We start from the raw sequence: 16,622 nt of genomic DNA, 5'->3' as shown, positions 1-16,622 counted from the left end.
CCAAAACAAACCCAAAAGCACAAGTTCATCTCATCACGCTACGAAACCGCACCATGGGGCCTGCAGAAGCGCCACCGCCAACAGAAGAAACGGTACCCCCGCCTCTACAAGAGAAGAACTCCCCTCCGTCACCAGAGCCTACCAAGGCTCCTCGAGTCCCGTACCCCGGTAGGTTAATTCGTCAAAAGACCAATGAGCAATTCGCAAAGTTCGAAAGTCTATTAAAACAATTGCATGTCAATATTCCTTTTATTGATGTCCTAACCCAAATGCCCAAATACTCTAAGTTTATGAGGGACTTCCTCACTCATAAAAAGAAAATTGAAACTTTGCAATTAGTTAACTTAGGCGAAGAATGCTCTGCCCTCGTACTCAATAAACTTCCCCAAAAGAAAATCGATCCCGGAAGCTTCACGATTCCCTGCTCAATCGGGGAGTCCCCCGTTCGTAATGCACTAGCCGACCTTGGGGCTAGCATTAACCTCATGCCCTCATCAATGTTTAAACGACTCGGCCTAGGAACAACGAGTCCTACAAAAATGAGCATACAACTTGCTGACCGATCCGTCAAATTCCCGCAAGGTGTCATCGAAAATGTCTTGGTGAAGGTAAGCAAATTCGTCTATCCAGCGGACTTTGTCATACTCGATATGGAGGAAGACACTGAGGTCCCCCTCATACTAGGGAGACCATTTCTTGCCACCGCACAAGCGGTGGTAGATATGAATGACGGAACACTCACCTTGAGGTACGGGGATGATGAAGTAAAATTCGGAGTTGGGAAGAGAATAGAAGACGACGACCCGGTCAACTACATGAAGGTTATTGATTCAAGTTTGGATGCTGCTCTCCGACGGTGTAACATGGGACGCCAAGCATCCCACTCAGAAAATATATAACCTCACATTGGGTCTAGCCAAGGACCCTTATAAACGTGGCGCACCACGGAGGCATTCCGCGGAACTATCCTTAGTTTAGTTTAATCTTTTAGTTTTAATTTTCAGGAATAAAACACACTCATGGTGGTAAAGGATGACAAAGGGAACGAGAAAAATGGCCCCATGCACAAGAACGAGGCAACCCGACACAAATTTCTCCATTACAGAATGCTCAACACGGGCCGTGCTCAACCAACACGGCCCCGTGCTGAACCCCCTGCAGAAAAATGCCCAGTTCAGGTAACTGGACACGGGCCGTGTTCACCAGACATGCCCCCGTGTCCAGGCTTCTGTCTCATTTCTTTAATTTTTGTTACTGGCACCTGAACACGGGGCCGTGTCCGGTCCCCACGGGGCCGTGTCCAGACTGCCAGTAACATAAATCTTTGCTTTTTAACACCACATTACACATCCAATCAACCTAAAAATTTATTTTTGGGACACATTGAGGACAATGTGTAATTTAAGTGTGGGGGGAAAGCTAACACCTCGAAATTTTGCAAGTCCTAACAACAAGCCTTACACAAAACTCTATTGGAACCGCTAAACACCCCAAATTTTTTTCAAAAAATTTTCAATTTTTTTTTACTTGTCTAAAGTTTAAGTTAGGAATCCTAAGATTAATAAGGTTATATTTTTACAAATTTTACAACCGAGAGCGTCGTGATAACAAGAACCAACATAAGAAAATTATGAAACGGCATAACAAGCTTAGTTAAAATTTGATTATATATACTTGATCACATTAAAAACCCATTCCCACAAAAGTGAGTTTTGAGCCTTTATTGAGCATACAAATTTCACATCTTTAGACTAAATGCTCATTTTTCGTTTCTTGTGTGAATAGCCGCTTGGTTCTTACAACTCTAGAACTTGCCACGACGATTCATTCCCGGTCCTTACCAAATTAAACCCAAGTAAGTAAATGATGGAGGCATTAGGACTAACCATTTTTCTTTCTACACCATTATTTTTCAATTTTTTTACCACCTACCCAAAATCCCCATAGTTAACCCCTTTGAGCCTAAACCTTTCATTTCTTTACCCTAAAAACCCTTTTTACCCACCAAAAACCCTTTTTATTTTCACCCTTTATTTTAGTAACAAGCTCGGTTTTTCATAAGCTCAGTTTTTTGTGTGATAAAAAAAATTAAAAAAAATAAAAATAAATAAATAAATGAATGATGAAGTTAAAAACAAACAAAGCTATGAAAACAAAAGCTTGTTTGGAAAAATACTTCAAAATAAAAAGTCACTAAAAACAAAGTGTTTTACGAAAACCGACGCTTTTTACGCTTTTCGCCCTTTTACTAAGCACTAACCCAACCACCCACCTTTAGCCCAAGCCTAACCCTTCACCCAAAAAGTCCTCTTGATATTTACAAAGGTATATAGTTAAAAAGGAGGAGGATTGATTGCTTGGCAAGCTTATGGTAGGAATAAGTTCCATGCCGCTCTCGAGTGATTCACTAAAAAAAATTACACCTTCGGCCGAGTGTTGAGTGATTTCTCCCGTGAGGTATGTGAACTTGTATATAAATGAAATTTTAAAAAGGCATGCTAAGCCTAAATAAGTAATTTCTCTTAAGAAACGTTCTAAATAAATCATAACGAATAGGATTGTAAATAAATAAAAATAAAGCCTAAAAAGATCTTGGATTCCCGACACTCTATGACAAGCCAAAAACCTTCTCTTCTACCCATTCCATTTGGGAGTGTAAGCCACATATTTAAAGAGTTTTGCTTGAGGACAAACAAAAGTTTAAGTGTGGGGGTATTTGATGTGTGTAAAATGCAACATATAAATTACATCAAATGAGGCATAAAACTAACCCTTTTTAAGTACTAATGTTGGGAAAAGAGTGTTTTTGTCTTCCTTTTGTATTTTCAGGATGAAATGAGCTCAAATTCACAAAAGAAGCAAAAAGACAGCTAATTCTAACATAAATACAAGAAAAGGAACAAAAGTGGATTGCCCGAACCCTCAACGGCATCCTCCCAAGTAAAGAAGGGGAAAACAGAAGACTGAACACGCCCCGTGCTCAGCCTGTAACATCCGTCAAAATGGGTTTCCAAAATCCGGCCCGTTTTGAAAATCCGAATCCTAACCTTTGAAACCTCAGAATTTTGCGCGCAATAAATAATCATTGAAGGAATTTTTTTTAGTTATTCACTTATTTTTTTGTTTAATTAATTTACTTAATAGTTCAATTAAAAATTTATCAATTTCATACTAACTAAGTTAGTTTTGTGGGTTAAATAAGATTCTAGCTAGTTGAATAGTGGAGGGACCGTTTGGGAGTTTAGTTGAAACTTGGATTGTTTTTTTTTTTTATCAAAGAAAGAGTAAGAATGTGAATGATCAATTAAATCTTTTGAGCATTAAAATTGCCGCCAAACACAGCCGATTCTTTCCTTCTTCTTGTCTCGATAATTGATAGGGATTGCGAGATGATTTTTCGCGTTTCCATCTTAAACGAAATCATGAACCTGGTCGTCTTTTACGAACCGAACCATTCCTAAACTCGGTAATTCTTAACATTCCAAAACAAGTTAACGGTGTTTCCTATTGCCTATAATCGCTAACCATTTGCCGTATACGCGTTTCCATTTCCATCTCAATCAAGAACCGTTCCCATATATGGCGAGACCTTCGAACACTATAAATACCACCACACATAACTCGACACCGGCACCACACCGTAACACCCTCCGAACCACCTTCATGCTTCAAGCATCACCGCAGAAGTTCGGGACTCACCGGAGCTCGGAGACTACATCACGACGGGAGTTACCTTCTCCTTTTGTTTCGCACTGGTTCATGCCGGAAGCCAACCGAGGACCTACGGACGTCGCAACAGGAATTACTTTCATTCGATGACGCGAACCGAGCTCACCGGAACCGGAACCACGCCGGGGTTACGTCGGACCCGAGCCACCATTGATTGGTATATCTTCCTCCTTTTATCTTGTTTAATTCTGATTATACATAAAAGATATTACATAACAATCCATATTTAACTTTTGATCTATTCTCGTTTAACATACTGTTGATATTTAACCAATTGTTGCTTGGTACAACCTCCAAACATTTGAATGTATGTATATATACGTAACAGATTATATATGTAATCCTTTTGTTGAGAAGATGAGACCCTTAAAACTAGTTTTATGAATTAAAAACTCAAAACAAAACACATATGTCTTCTTGGTGAAGATGCTGATGCGGCGCACCCAACCAAAGAGGTTTCGGGTTCGAACCAGCTCCTACATTCACGCTGCATTCTTATAATTTATGAAAACAAGTAATGTCAGCTTGACTTTAATGCAAATGGAGTTTCTAAACAAAACATATGGTGGTCCAATTAGCTCGTTTCTTTTGGTTGTTATTTGTTTTATTTTCCTATATATTAAAGAGCCTTATGTTTAATGATAATAAATAACAATTTATAATTCTTTTATAAGGATAAGTTATCAATGCTAATTAATTAAAGATCTAATTAATTTGTGTAAACTTTAGGAATTTTATATTTAACCTAAATATTAACAAGAACGTTACGTGATAACATCTAGGATATCGCTCTCGTTCGTTCTTTTGGTTCCTACAAGAAATCGCAACGCAATCAATGTGAGTATACTCGATCCCATTTTCGTTTTAAACACTTTGGGTGCAACATGTATTCCATATTCAAATTACACAACACTTGAAACTTGTTATATACACACTCTATCCATTTTAAACATGACTCAATTTGATGCTTGTTAATCTCGTATGCTAGGTAAACTCTTCGTGTCTATATGCTCATTAACCTTGTTAAACTTATTTAATCTTGTTAGACTTGTTAAACTTGTTAGACTTGTTAAACTTGTGAGACTTGTGAAACTTCTTATACTTATTTACGCACCGCCCTTGAGTGAGTCTTGGGATGTTTGCGTTGGAAACTTGTGAGACTTGTGAAACTTCTTATACTTATTTACGCATTGCCCTTGAGTGAGTCTTGGGGTGTTTGCATTTGAAACTTAGGTTTGACATATAGTGACACTGTTTCAGCATATTAGTAACTTGTATTACGTTGTTCATGTTGGATATGAGTACTTAAACTATTTTATTCTACTATGCTATGTATCAAACTTGTATACTCGCCAACATTTTTTTGTTGATATTATTTTAATACATGTTGCAGGTTGATAGATGAAGAATTCAAGAATCAAGTTAGGGTGAATTAGAAACACACCTAGAAATAAACTATGTTGAAATCTTGTTTTGTTCATTTGAACAGTGTATGACATTTTAGAATTTATGAAATTGAATTTAAATTATATTGTCACAATTAGTGTTATGTTGTTTTGAGCAATTTGTTCGTCTCATCCCGATGTTTCCGCCATCGGTTGGGGTGTGACACAGCCAGCACGGGGCCGTGCCCAAGAAGCAGAAAAGACAAACCTATAGAAGCTTCTACTGCCCACCACGGGGCCGTGTCCAGTGAGCACAGGGGCGTGGCGAAAGTACAACAGGCGCATTAATTGTAATTGTGAATTACAATTAATGAAGAGAGAGAGTGTCAGACGGGCACGGGGGCGTGTCCAGCAGACACGGGGCCGTGCCCAGCCTTCTGTTCAGCCTATAAATAGGAGTGCTTGGTTTCATTTCAACTCATCCCTTGGCACACCACCTCTCTCACACTTCATCCACCACCCACCACCACCATAACACCATAACACCATCATCCACCACCATCATCCATTGTCCATCGTAGAGTGTGTGAGTCGTCTCGGGATCCAAGATTGATCGTAAGAGTTCTTGACAATCAAGGCGATGTTTGCCTAAGTCTCTTACATCACTTGGTGAAGACAAGTGTTTAGTATAATACTTTTTATTTTTAATCTTTTGCACTTTTTATTTGGTTTTGTATTAATGACTTTAATAACTAGTTGCTTATGTTGAAGGTGATCTTTCCTTATCGTTTGTCCGTGGTGTCTTGGCATTATTTTACTGTCTATATAAAATAAAAGATTTTCACCATTCATATCTCCACGGTCTATATGGAGGTATGTTGGCTACCTGGTCGGGGGTTAAGGGAACGGTTTGGTAAGGGTCTTGCCCTTGTTCAGCGTTTAGAGGTCCTGCAAGGGACCTGGGTCAAATTTAGTAGGATCTCCTTCAATGCCCATAGGTATTGGATGGCGGGGATCCAAACTCTTTGACCCCCTCATAAGTTAACTATTATTAATACTATAACCCGGCTATTTAGGACTGTATCCCTGCTGACTCAGACTACTTAGTCGAGGGTAACGTCACCGCCAAAAGCGGGGCCTACCACAATTCGCATTAATAACTTTATTAATTATCTTCCAATAATCCAACCCTTTAGGATTGTATCCTTGCTGACTCAAACTACTGGGTTGAGGGTAACGTCGCCTTCAAAAGAGAGGCCTACTACAATAACTAAGATAATCTCTTAAACAAGTGCAAAAGTGCGAAAATAATCAAAGGTTATACTAATACACGATCGGATCCAAGTGATTCATCTTGTCTATCTGTTTTTATTTTATTTTATTTTTCAGCATTTAGTTAGTTTTTATTTTCTTAGTTTAAAAACCTTTTCTAACTTTTTGATTTGATTAGACGTTGAGGATAAACCGGTACTAAAAGCTCTTGTGTCCTTGGACGACCTCGGTATCTTACCAACACTATACTACGTCCACGATGGGTGCACTTGCCCATATGTGTGTTTAGTGTTAGTAAATATCGTGTTTTATAAATTTAAAACTTGGCTAAAAGTGTAAAAAGGGCTTAAATATACATTAAAAATATATACACACTGACACGCATCACCTCCTCCCCTCAACCTCTGCTCAAATGTTTTAGTGAGCAGTTCTATTGCCTCAGCAAAAGCTGAAAAATCTGATGATGTATCAGAATTTTCATGATTCTGGCTGTTTGATGATTGAGGATCATTGGTTGGTGTTGATCTCTGTGAATTTGAGATTAGAGCTAAAGATCCCCCTCCTTGAATGGATTCTTCAAATATTTCTTACTCTCTGGGGATCAAGATGCTGTATAAGTCATGAAGACTCATGTTTCCTAGTTCTAAGGTTGAGGATAAAGTCATGGTCAGACTTCTCCACTCTCTAGGCAAAGCATCAAGAAATTTCATGTTTCTTTCATCATTTGATTTAGTTATACCAAATTTCTTTAGCTCGTTTAAAAGTTTTGTGAACCTTTGATATGTATCATTTAATTTTTCACTTAGTAAACTTTTAAACCTCTCATATGAGGAAACATTATTTGTTCTTTTGTTTCTCTTCATCCTTTCTCCTCCTTCACAAAGGTTTTCCAACTGATCCCATATTTCCTTGGCTGATGCACATGCATCAACTTGTGAAAATATGTCATTAGGGTTGGCCATTATTAAGAGTGATTTTGCCCTTTCATCCCTAGCTACCAGTTCCTTGTCTTCTTTACCCCAAAATGCTTCACTTTTAGGAGCTCGGGAGGCAGGGATAGCAGGTAGTTGGTCAGTTACTGGAATTGCTGGTATTTCAGTCATTGGTATGTGTGGACCCCTTTCAATGGATTGAAATAGAGCTCGGTCATGACCATTAAGGAAATTGACCATCCTGATTTTCCATTGGGGGTATTGCTCCCTGACAAGAGTCGGAGGTTTAGACATAGAACCAATGTTAAAAGCATTATTCCAGGATTGAAAGCTGGCCATATTTAGAAAAAAGAAGATGAGCGATTGATCGTTTGAAAATAATTTATTCAGTCTGCTCTGATACCAATTATTGGACCCAGTTTGGCCTTAACAACTTCTTTTTACGTAATATGGCAAGTGATTTCAGTATATGTGAAAACGATGTGCGGAAATAGAAACAGACTTTCAAGAAACACGACCTACAGAATTATCAAGTTTATAACACTTTGAAACAAAATAGTTTAACAAGGTGATTGTAAGATTATTATCTAATACAAATGAATCTTGAATTCTGTGGGTGAGAAGGGCAGTGGAGTTTGGGTGTTTGTATGTGAATGCTAAGCTTCAAACTCAAATATCTTCTGCCTCTCGAGCCTTCTATTTATAGAAGGTTGTGTACATGAATAAACAATTGTTTATTCATTTTCATGATATTATGCATGGATCAGATATATCATGGCGAATTCTTCAGAAAAAATTCTGTCTTCCACAATGGAATCTGATAAGTGAGATTTCGAGTAAGTGTTTCCATAATCTTCTTCTCATTGAATCCATCGTTTAAGTTGCATTTGTAATCATGATAACCAGTAATGTCATGCTTCGGTCATTGGTGGCAGGATAGAGTTGTGATTTTAGACAAGTGGGGTTTTCATCAGAATTTCTGATAAACCACTTCATCAGAAATTCTGGTGAACAAATCACCAGAAAAGTCTGATGATCAGAATCAACAGAAACTGATGATATTTCATCAGAAATATCATCAGATCCATCAGAAATGACCTTTTCTGATAATCCAAATCAACTCTTGATCAACTCGTGATTCTTTGAAGTAGATGCTTTACATTTCAGTTGTCCTATCTGATCTTCTTTTTCTTGTTGTGATCTTCAGGACTGTTATCTTCTTCAGAGATCCAGTTGATTGAGATTTTCTTCAATACTTACAAATAAAGTTTCCTAACAAGTAACGTAACTTTATATGATTTGCAAAATAAACTAGTTAAATGTGTATAAAAATCATTTCTAACTATCAGCACATCAACTTTCACATTCAAACCTAATTTCTGTCATTAAAGCCAAATACTATGTCCATTACTAATTATTGTGTTTTAGCTAACATTTGGCATATTCTTTACAAGCTGTAGGCTAACTAATTTTCAATTCTGGATCAACGCTGGTTTCACATGTGCTACAAGGATTTAATCCTATGTTTATTGAAATAATTTAAAATATCAAGCAATATATCGTGAATTAATGTAGTGAAATAGTAAAAATAGATATGTGATATTTTCGTTATCATAAAAGGATGTATTTGATATTTTAAATTTCGATATTAAGAAATTCTAACTGTCGTCTACTAAAGGCCCATAGAGCTATAATAGTATTTGGGTTTCTATTTTTTAAGGCCCGTTGTTCGGCCCATAAAATCAAACAAGCCCATATGCATCCAACAAAACCACAAGCTACGAGTCTATGACCAATGCATCCGGAGCCTAACCAATAAATTTCAATACCCAACCCAAGCACTCTCAGGCGCGTAATCACAACCCTGCCCTTTCATTAGCCCCGTGTCCTACACGCTCCTAACCGCGAGTGAACACTGCCTCTTGCGTCCGATGATATCGAAAAACTGTACTTTGTGTTTCACCGTCTTCCTCAAGGATGAAAAACAAACCCTAGATTTCTAAATCTACCAGAAATTGCAGCTTGATTGTTTTCAAACTCAACAAAATCGATCAGAGGTACGGTCTTTTTTGAATCCTTTACTTTCATCATTTTTTAATAGATTATTCGTACGAGAAATGGATTTGAAAAACATGAGTTTTGTTATTTGGATCGATGTTTTAATCGTTATGCTGTCGAGTCATATTAACGTGATTGACATAGTTTTTGTTTCGAAGGATTTTAGAATATTTAATTTTGAATTTTGCCCTAATTTTGTTTTGATTTTATTTTTAAATTAGAAAAAAATATTTGGGGTTTGGAGTTTGTGATTGATGATTGTTGTGTTTGGATTGTTTATAATTCTTTGTTTTCGATCTGAATTACGTCGTTTATAGGGAAGATATATAATTGGGATTTTTGAAATGATACTTTAGTGCTATTGTTATCTTGGTTTAAAAAAGCGTGAGACTCTTCGAGGCATTTTGGCCCCAAAAGTTGAGGTGCACGCCACACGTTTGAGGCTCGTGTGTGTCGCGTTTGAAGCGCACGCGTCGCTTTTTTTGAGGCTTGGGCATTGCGTAATGTGGCGCGCGGATTCGCGTTTTCATAACCATATGAGGTGCGTCTTTTTGCCCCGGAAGCTTTTTCCTCAGCGCCTCATGTGCCTCTTTAAACCAAGCAAGTTATTAATTTGGTCATAACAATCAAGGTTTAAAAGAACGGAAACGAGTTTTGAGGCGTTTTTCCTTCGCCTCACGAGGCGTAATCCTCGAGGCGAACCGCGGCGTAAGCCCGAGACGGAATTAAAAAATAAATATAAATTATATATCTTATAAAAATAATAATACTAACTAAATTCATCATCAAAATGATCAAAAACACACACAAAAAAGACATAAATTGCCTGAAATTGACACAAAAATTCAAAAACATCAAAAAACAAGTATCAAAAACCCCTGAGGCGCAGCCTTTTTAGCGCCTCAGCCCCTCTAAGGCGCACGTACAACATAAACCCCCTGAGGCGCGCCTCAGAATCGTTTTTTGGGCGTTTCGCCTCGAGGCACGCCTTGAGGCGCACGCCTCAGCCGTTTTTTAAAACTATGATAACAATCAGTAGCGGCTATGATGGTGTGCGGGGAGGACCTCCGCACAAGGCCCGTGATTTCGAGGGGCACGCAAATTTAAAAAAAAAATCCGATATATATATGTTATTTATTTATTTATTTTTAAATTGTAAACACATACCGATTCCAATATAGGTCCATTTACAAATCTTTTTTATGATTTAGAATTTAGCCCACTTGGCATTAGGTTTATTGACCCCAATACTAATCTGATTTTTTTTAAATAATAATAAAACATTACGGAAGGGCACATTTTTTTCGAGCTCGGACAGGGTACGTGAATTCATATAGCCGCCTCTGATAACCATGGTATATTCTTATGTAGGATATGGATATGGATTTTATGGACATTGATCAGATAGAGGAGGTTCCCGACACCCCCGAGAGATTCATAACAACATATGACAAATCTAATACTGATGGCAACAACTCTGGAAATCATAGTAATGGATCGAGTAGTTGCCGTGTGATCGATCGGGATCACTTTAATCAAAAGCTGAGAAACGAGCCACGGGAAAAGGGCAAATCGGTCGCCTTCAATGGGAGCCGAAGATTATTCGTTCGAGCCGATAATTTCAACAGTTCCCCAGGTACCAGTTTCGGGAAATCACCGTCTTCCAAGAATGTTGTGCCTACAGTAGAACACCCACACCATGATAAAGGGAAAACTTCTAGTAATTCTAGTAGTTTTGTTGATTTGACTGAACAAAACGGGCGGAATCATGTTTATGGGTTAAATAACGCGATCAAGTTGGGTCCTAAATCTGACAATGGAAAACGAGTTGCGTTTGGCGCTCAACAAAAAGCTGAAAATGGTTCGTCTTCATCGGTTATCACGCCATCGAGAGTTAATAGGCATATAAGGTTTGTGAAAAATGGATGCATATCGCCTCTTAACATAGCGAAAACTAAACCGGTTGCAGAGAAGGATGACATCAGCACGGGGGCACATACCGTGTCTGATGGTCCGTCAAGTAAGGTTGATATTAAGGATATAATTTCCGAAGCTAAAGATGCACATAGGTTAAAGGGAAAAGGTGTATCTCATCATCCAATTTCTCTCGAAAATTCCGACCCAAGAAACACACATTTATCTCAAAGGTAGGTTTTAGCAGTTGGTTCTATTTCTCTTAGTTTTTTGTTGGGGTGTTCATAAACGGTAGAAACCGACAGAATCATCCAAACCGACAGAGACGGTCAGCCGATTTGACCAATTTGAAAATTTGTACGATTGGTTTTACTGGTTTATGGTTTGGAACTTGGAACCGGCCACGTAAACCGAACCGGCCGGTTAACATCTATTATTTATTTTTTTAGAAATATAAAGTTGTGTATATATGTTATATTCATGAACAATTTGTATCATTTTTTAAAATATAACACAATTTTTTTTAATATTGTTTGTCAAAAACCAGCAAATCCATGAAAACCGGCTGGTTCGGCCGACCCAACCAATCTGGCCGGCTCAGTATGTATTTTTCGAGAATTGTTAAAACATATTTTGTTAGAATTTTGGATTTAAGTCAACTGTGGTTCACTTGCAGGAGGCCTGTAGTTTTAAAAGAAGCAACCAATGCTAATAAAGACTCGAAAGGATGGATAACCACCCACGGTAATACGAGAAAGGTAGACCCCACATCAGTAAACAGCGATCAAAACATAGCAAGAGGTAAGTCTGCATCTAGCTCTGTTAACGGCCAATTAAAGAACGGCAAGGTACACGCGGACCTCAGAAACGGAAGTACCTCTAGTAGTTTTAACAACCATTTCGATGATTTAGAGCGTGCGCAATTTACAAAAAGACAGAAGGAGGGTGTTGGTTCTAGTAATATAAGGGAAGAGGATGCGGTATATGTTAATAACGCTGACGTGGCGTCATCTAGCCTAAATGCGGGTCCTTCGAGTTCAAGATCAATTAGAAACAAGAACCGTCGTGGGGCTGGCAGTTCAGATCAAGCGATCGTGATTGAGGAGTTATCTCATGAAGGTAGAAACAAGGGGTCCAGTAGTAATGAGGATTCGACTGTTAGGGCGTTACAGTTGGAAGCGGATGAGAGGCTGGCTAGAGAACTGCAGGAGCAGTTATACAATGAATCGCCAGCTGGATTTGGAGTTGACGAGGTTTCTTACTTTTTCTATCTTTTATGTTATATATCTAGAAATAGTGAAACAGGTTGGTTAGATAAAAAGTCAAAAGTCAAAACAGTTAATTCGTTGGTATGGGTTAAAACATGCTTGTTGGGTCAAACTGAAAGCTTGTCCAAATTATTTATTAGTAATTTGTGTGTCAAAAAAGTATATGCCTAATAATCGTTATTATACTAAGGGGCTGTTTGTTTACCTCTTAATAAGCCTCTTACTTGTTCAGACTGTTTGTTTCATGAGCAGATGTCTGAATGGTTCAGACATTTGCCTCTGAATGGTTAAGTTTTAAACTGAGTCTGAATGGTTAAGACCTCTAATCTGAATTGCTCAGACATTTGCCTCTGAACGGTTAAGCATTATACTAATGATTCAGACCTTTTACTGATTCAACACTTAATGGTTCAGACTTCTTACTGATTCAGCACTTAACCATTCAGAAGTTGCCAAACAACCCCTAAATGATTCCTAAGAATGCCACGTGTCACTACCAGAATCACTTTCTCACATTTACACTAATTCTAATTTAATTATTAATTTTTAATTTCTACAATATAGGAATATACATGTTAAATCTTTACTATTTCTATCTCTATCCCAATCCCTATCTCTTCTCTATCTCTATATTATTATTTATTTATTATACCTTATACCTAAACCCAATAAACAAAAATCTTAGGGGACACATGACCAATTTTAGGCAACCTTAATTTAGTTGTTTTCGCCTAAACCGTATACTCATTTAACTTACACGAGGATCTTGACCCGTTTAATATTTACCCAATTTCCTTTTTAATATTACATTTAATACATCTTTATTTCGTTTTCATCAACCTCGCACGTTTTTCATTATTTAAGCTTTACTATATTTATGATAAAGTTTAATTCATCGTTATTTTTTTCTAATTTTCTAAGTGTTAAGAGTTGTGATTCTCATTTTCCTTTTTTGCCTTTTATGATCTCACATATTTAAAATTACAAAAATAAAACCAAGTTTTACTAATTCAAACCGTGCTTTGAGTTTACACTTTGGGCGGTGTTTGCAATTTGCCACATATACTTTGAAGGTAACTTTATTAATTTTACCTGCAGATGGACTCACACCATGCATTGGCAATGGCGATGCAGCAGGAACGCAGTCTACATGCTCGTGGTCGGGGTCGGGGTCGTGGTCGTGGCCGTTCTACTTCTGTATGTTAGCCTCTTATTGTTTTGTTTTCCTTTTTAAAATTTGCGTCTTCTAAAGTTTTAAACCTGCAACAGCACGCACGGTCAAGTTCTTCCCGGAGCGTTCTAAGTAATAGGACACAAACTTCTAGTTCCACAATATTGGCTAGAATGAGAGGGCGGTTCCCAGGACGCCCACGTACGATATCAACAAGGAGTTCCATATTTCCTTCAAACATGGATGTTGACATGGTAATAAACTTGTCTTTTTGTTAAATGTTTTTTACTTTTATTATTTTCTATGTAAAATCATGTTTTGCATCCTTTACTTTCATTTTGTGTGCAGAGAATGCATATACTTGAAGCGCTAGAGGCGTTTAACGATATGGAGTTGCCTAATAACTTGTTTAACGATATGGAGTTCCCTAATAACTTGTTTCAAGTAGGACGAGAATTCAACGAGTAAGATATTAAATTACATATCTTTTGTACAAAATGTGTTTTTCGTTTAAACGTCATTGCTATAGCCTTTATCTGTGTAATTGCTTTTTCACCCTTCAGGAATGATTATGAAATGTTGCTCGCTCTTGATGATAACAATCACCAACATGGAGGTGCAACTAATGCTCAAATAAATAATTTGCCACAGTCAACAGTTCAGGTAAATATAGTCGTTAATGCTATGTGCAGGACTTAGGGGCGCTAAGTGGGTCGTGTTTACAAACCCAAAATCAAGTCTAACATAACCCAGAAATTTGTTTTTTTGCCTATTTTTATAAAAAAAAATATACACTCAGTAATAAAAAGTTTTATAAGATAATTACTTTAAACTGTAAAATCTTTTCTCTTATATTTCTTTTAGTTTTTACGTAAGATATTCAACAAGTTTAAGTTGTGAACATAAACCACGTTTTTCTAAAGAATCTATAAAAATAAAGAGGAAAACCGGAAACCCGCCTAGTAGACCCGAACACAACCCGTTTATCTAAATGTGTTCTCGGCTCTTGTTAAGTTGGTGTCATATTTGAAAATTACACCTCTAGCGCAGGTGCAGCCGTTTTTTGTTGTTCTTAAAAAAAGGGTAGATGCACGGTACCCCTGACCGCGGAAGTGATCCCACTTCCCAAGCTAGCGACCCGACAACGTTGCCTGGCGGCGACAACCCTGCCAACCTGAGGGGAACGAAGAGCCTGGGGTTACCAGGTTTCGAACCCGCGAACTCAAGGGCCGGGCCGGTTTAAAGCGGGTGTCGGTGGCCACTGAGCCAAGACTCAGTGGTTCGTTTTTTGTTGTTCTTTTGCTATTCGTACTTAAAACGTAGTTAACCATGCAGGCGGAAAATCTCCAAGAGTGTGCGATTTGTCTTGAAGCTCCTAATGTCGGTGAAACGATACGACATCTTCCTTGCCTTCATAAATTTCACAAAGATGTAGGGCACTCTTTAATTTTTTATTTTTCATATTGTTTTCCAAGCATCTTGATAAACCTAATTTTTTTTTTTTCGCAGTGCATAGATGAATGGCTTAGAAGGAAAACATCATGCCCGGTATGCAAATCATCGGTCACTTGATTCGCTAGTTTTTATTTTAATGGGCTAAGAGTATGTCTTCTTGGAGTAGTATAATACAAGTTGCTTTTGATTGTAACCAATTTTGGGTTATACTCTATAAATCATTTGTATACCTTTTGATCCAAGGCAGTATGACATTTTTTAAATTTCATATTTATATATTTAGAGTATGAATCTCAAACCCTACACTCACCTATTTCTACTTCAATTTCAACTGATAACAACAATCAGTCTCTCAGACTTAATGTTTCATTCAGCCAATTGAACGCCAAACCACCGGACGTCATCTACCTCCTCCATCGTTTCTGCCGCCGTGACGTCATCTACTTCCGTCCCAACTCAGCCGCGGCTCATGATATCGCATCCGTCAACGTCACCGGGGATAATTCATGTATATCCGTCTCCTAATTCTCCGTTTCATGCTCCGATCCTGACGCATGTGCCAGTGGCTGTTCCGGTGCCGATTCAGAGTCATCACGGTCATCATTATCATCCTCGTCATGTGGCGCTTCAGTGTCGTCATCATCAGGAGCAGCAGCATCACCAGCGGCATAATCATGGTCATCATCGGCAGTTTATTGGTGGCGGCACAGGTTATTTGGATCAGAAGGATGTTTCTGTTTCTCAGCAGGCGGTTCATGGAGATCTGGAGGTGAAGGATGGGCTCATTGATGAAGCTACTCACAAGATTGTTAATCTGGCAGGTGGTTAACGTACAATGTTTGTTATCGTGCGGTGCGTACGCGACTATCACAGTCGCACATAAGTTCCGAATTACCCAAAGTCCCGGAGTATTCAAGTATTCTGGATTTCACCATATATTTCTGAATTCCGCACGTTATATACATAATCACGCATGTTATTGCATAATTTCACATAAGTTCCGAATTACTTGAGTTCCGAAATACCCAAGTTCTGGAGTATTCAAGTGTTTCGGATTTACGCACGTTCTATACATAATCACGCACGCTATGACAGTGACACGCGGTGCAATCTCCTGTTAGCGTATGCATCGCACGATAAGCTCGATTGTATTTTGCACTTTCTCTATTTTTTATATCTGGTTTTATATGTTTTTTTTTTTTTTTATTTTACTTTATGGGTAGTTGAGTGTGTTGATGATAGAGATGTGAATTATGATTGAATTGATTAAACCACCATATCATCTTGCCAAGTCAGATAAATATGTCAAGTCAACAAAAAAAACTAACGCAGTTAAAGAGTCTATTAACCTGAGTAGTGATATCGCAACCCAAATGTTTAGTTGGGGATGGTAGGCGTTAAAGTGATAGTTGGGGGTGACAACGGCCAAACATCAATA

At 38.1% G+C, this 16,622-nt stretch overlaps 1 protein-coding gene across 3 annotated transcripts; it reads left to right on the top strand.

Annotated features, from left to right (window-relative positions):
- The first annotated feature begins 9,116 nt into the window (after nt 1–9,116).
- Nucleotides 9,117–15,458, top strand: LOC110908520 (E3 ubiquitin-protein ligase RNF6). Of its 3 annotated transcripts, none has more exons than XM_022153478.2 (10): nt 9,118–9,375; nt 10,748–11,523; nt 11,967–12,543; nt 13,657–13,755; nt 13,828–13,983; nt 14,078–14,122; nt 14,153–14,193; nt 14,293–14,392; nt 15,065–15,160; nt 15,239–15,458. In XM_022153478.2, the coding sequence occupies exons 2-10, from the start codon at nt 10,751–10,753 to the stop codon at nt 15,299–15,301; spliced, it is 1,950 nt and encodes a 649-aa protein (XP_022009170.1). In that variant the 5' UTR covers nt 9,118–9,375; nt 10,748–10,750; the 3' UTR covers nt 15,302–15,458. The 3 variants fall into 3 exon arrangements, with proteins under 3 accessions (XP_022009168.1, XP_022009170.1, XP_035838617.1); XM_035982724.1 differs by adding an exon at nt 9,760–9,917 and having other exon boundaries at nt 14,078–14,193; XM_022153476.2 differs by having other exon boundaries at nt 9,117–9,375; nt 14,078–14,193.
- The last annotated feature ends 1,164 nt before the right edge of the window (nt 15,459–16,622 follow it).

This window comes from Helianthus annuus, chromosome 14, assembly GCF_002127325.2.
Source record: "Helianthus annuus cultivar XRQ/B chromosome 14, HanXRQr2.0-SUNRISE, whole genome shotgun sequence".
Classification (NCBI taxonomy): domain Eukaryota; kingdom Viridiplantae; phylum Streptophyta; class Magnoliopsida; order Asterales; family Asteraceae; genus Helianthus; species Helianthus annuus.
The sequence above is the reverse complement of the archived record's forward strand: the minus strand, read 5'-3'. Positions and strand labels throughout refer to the sequence as shown.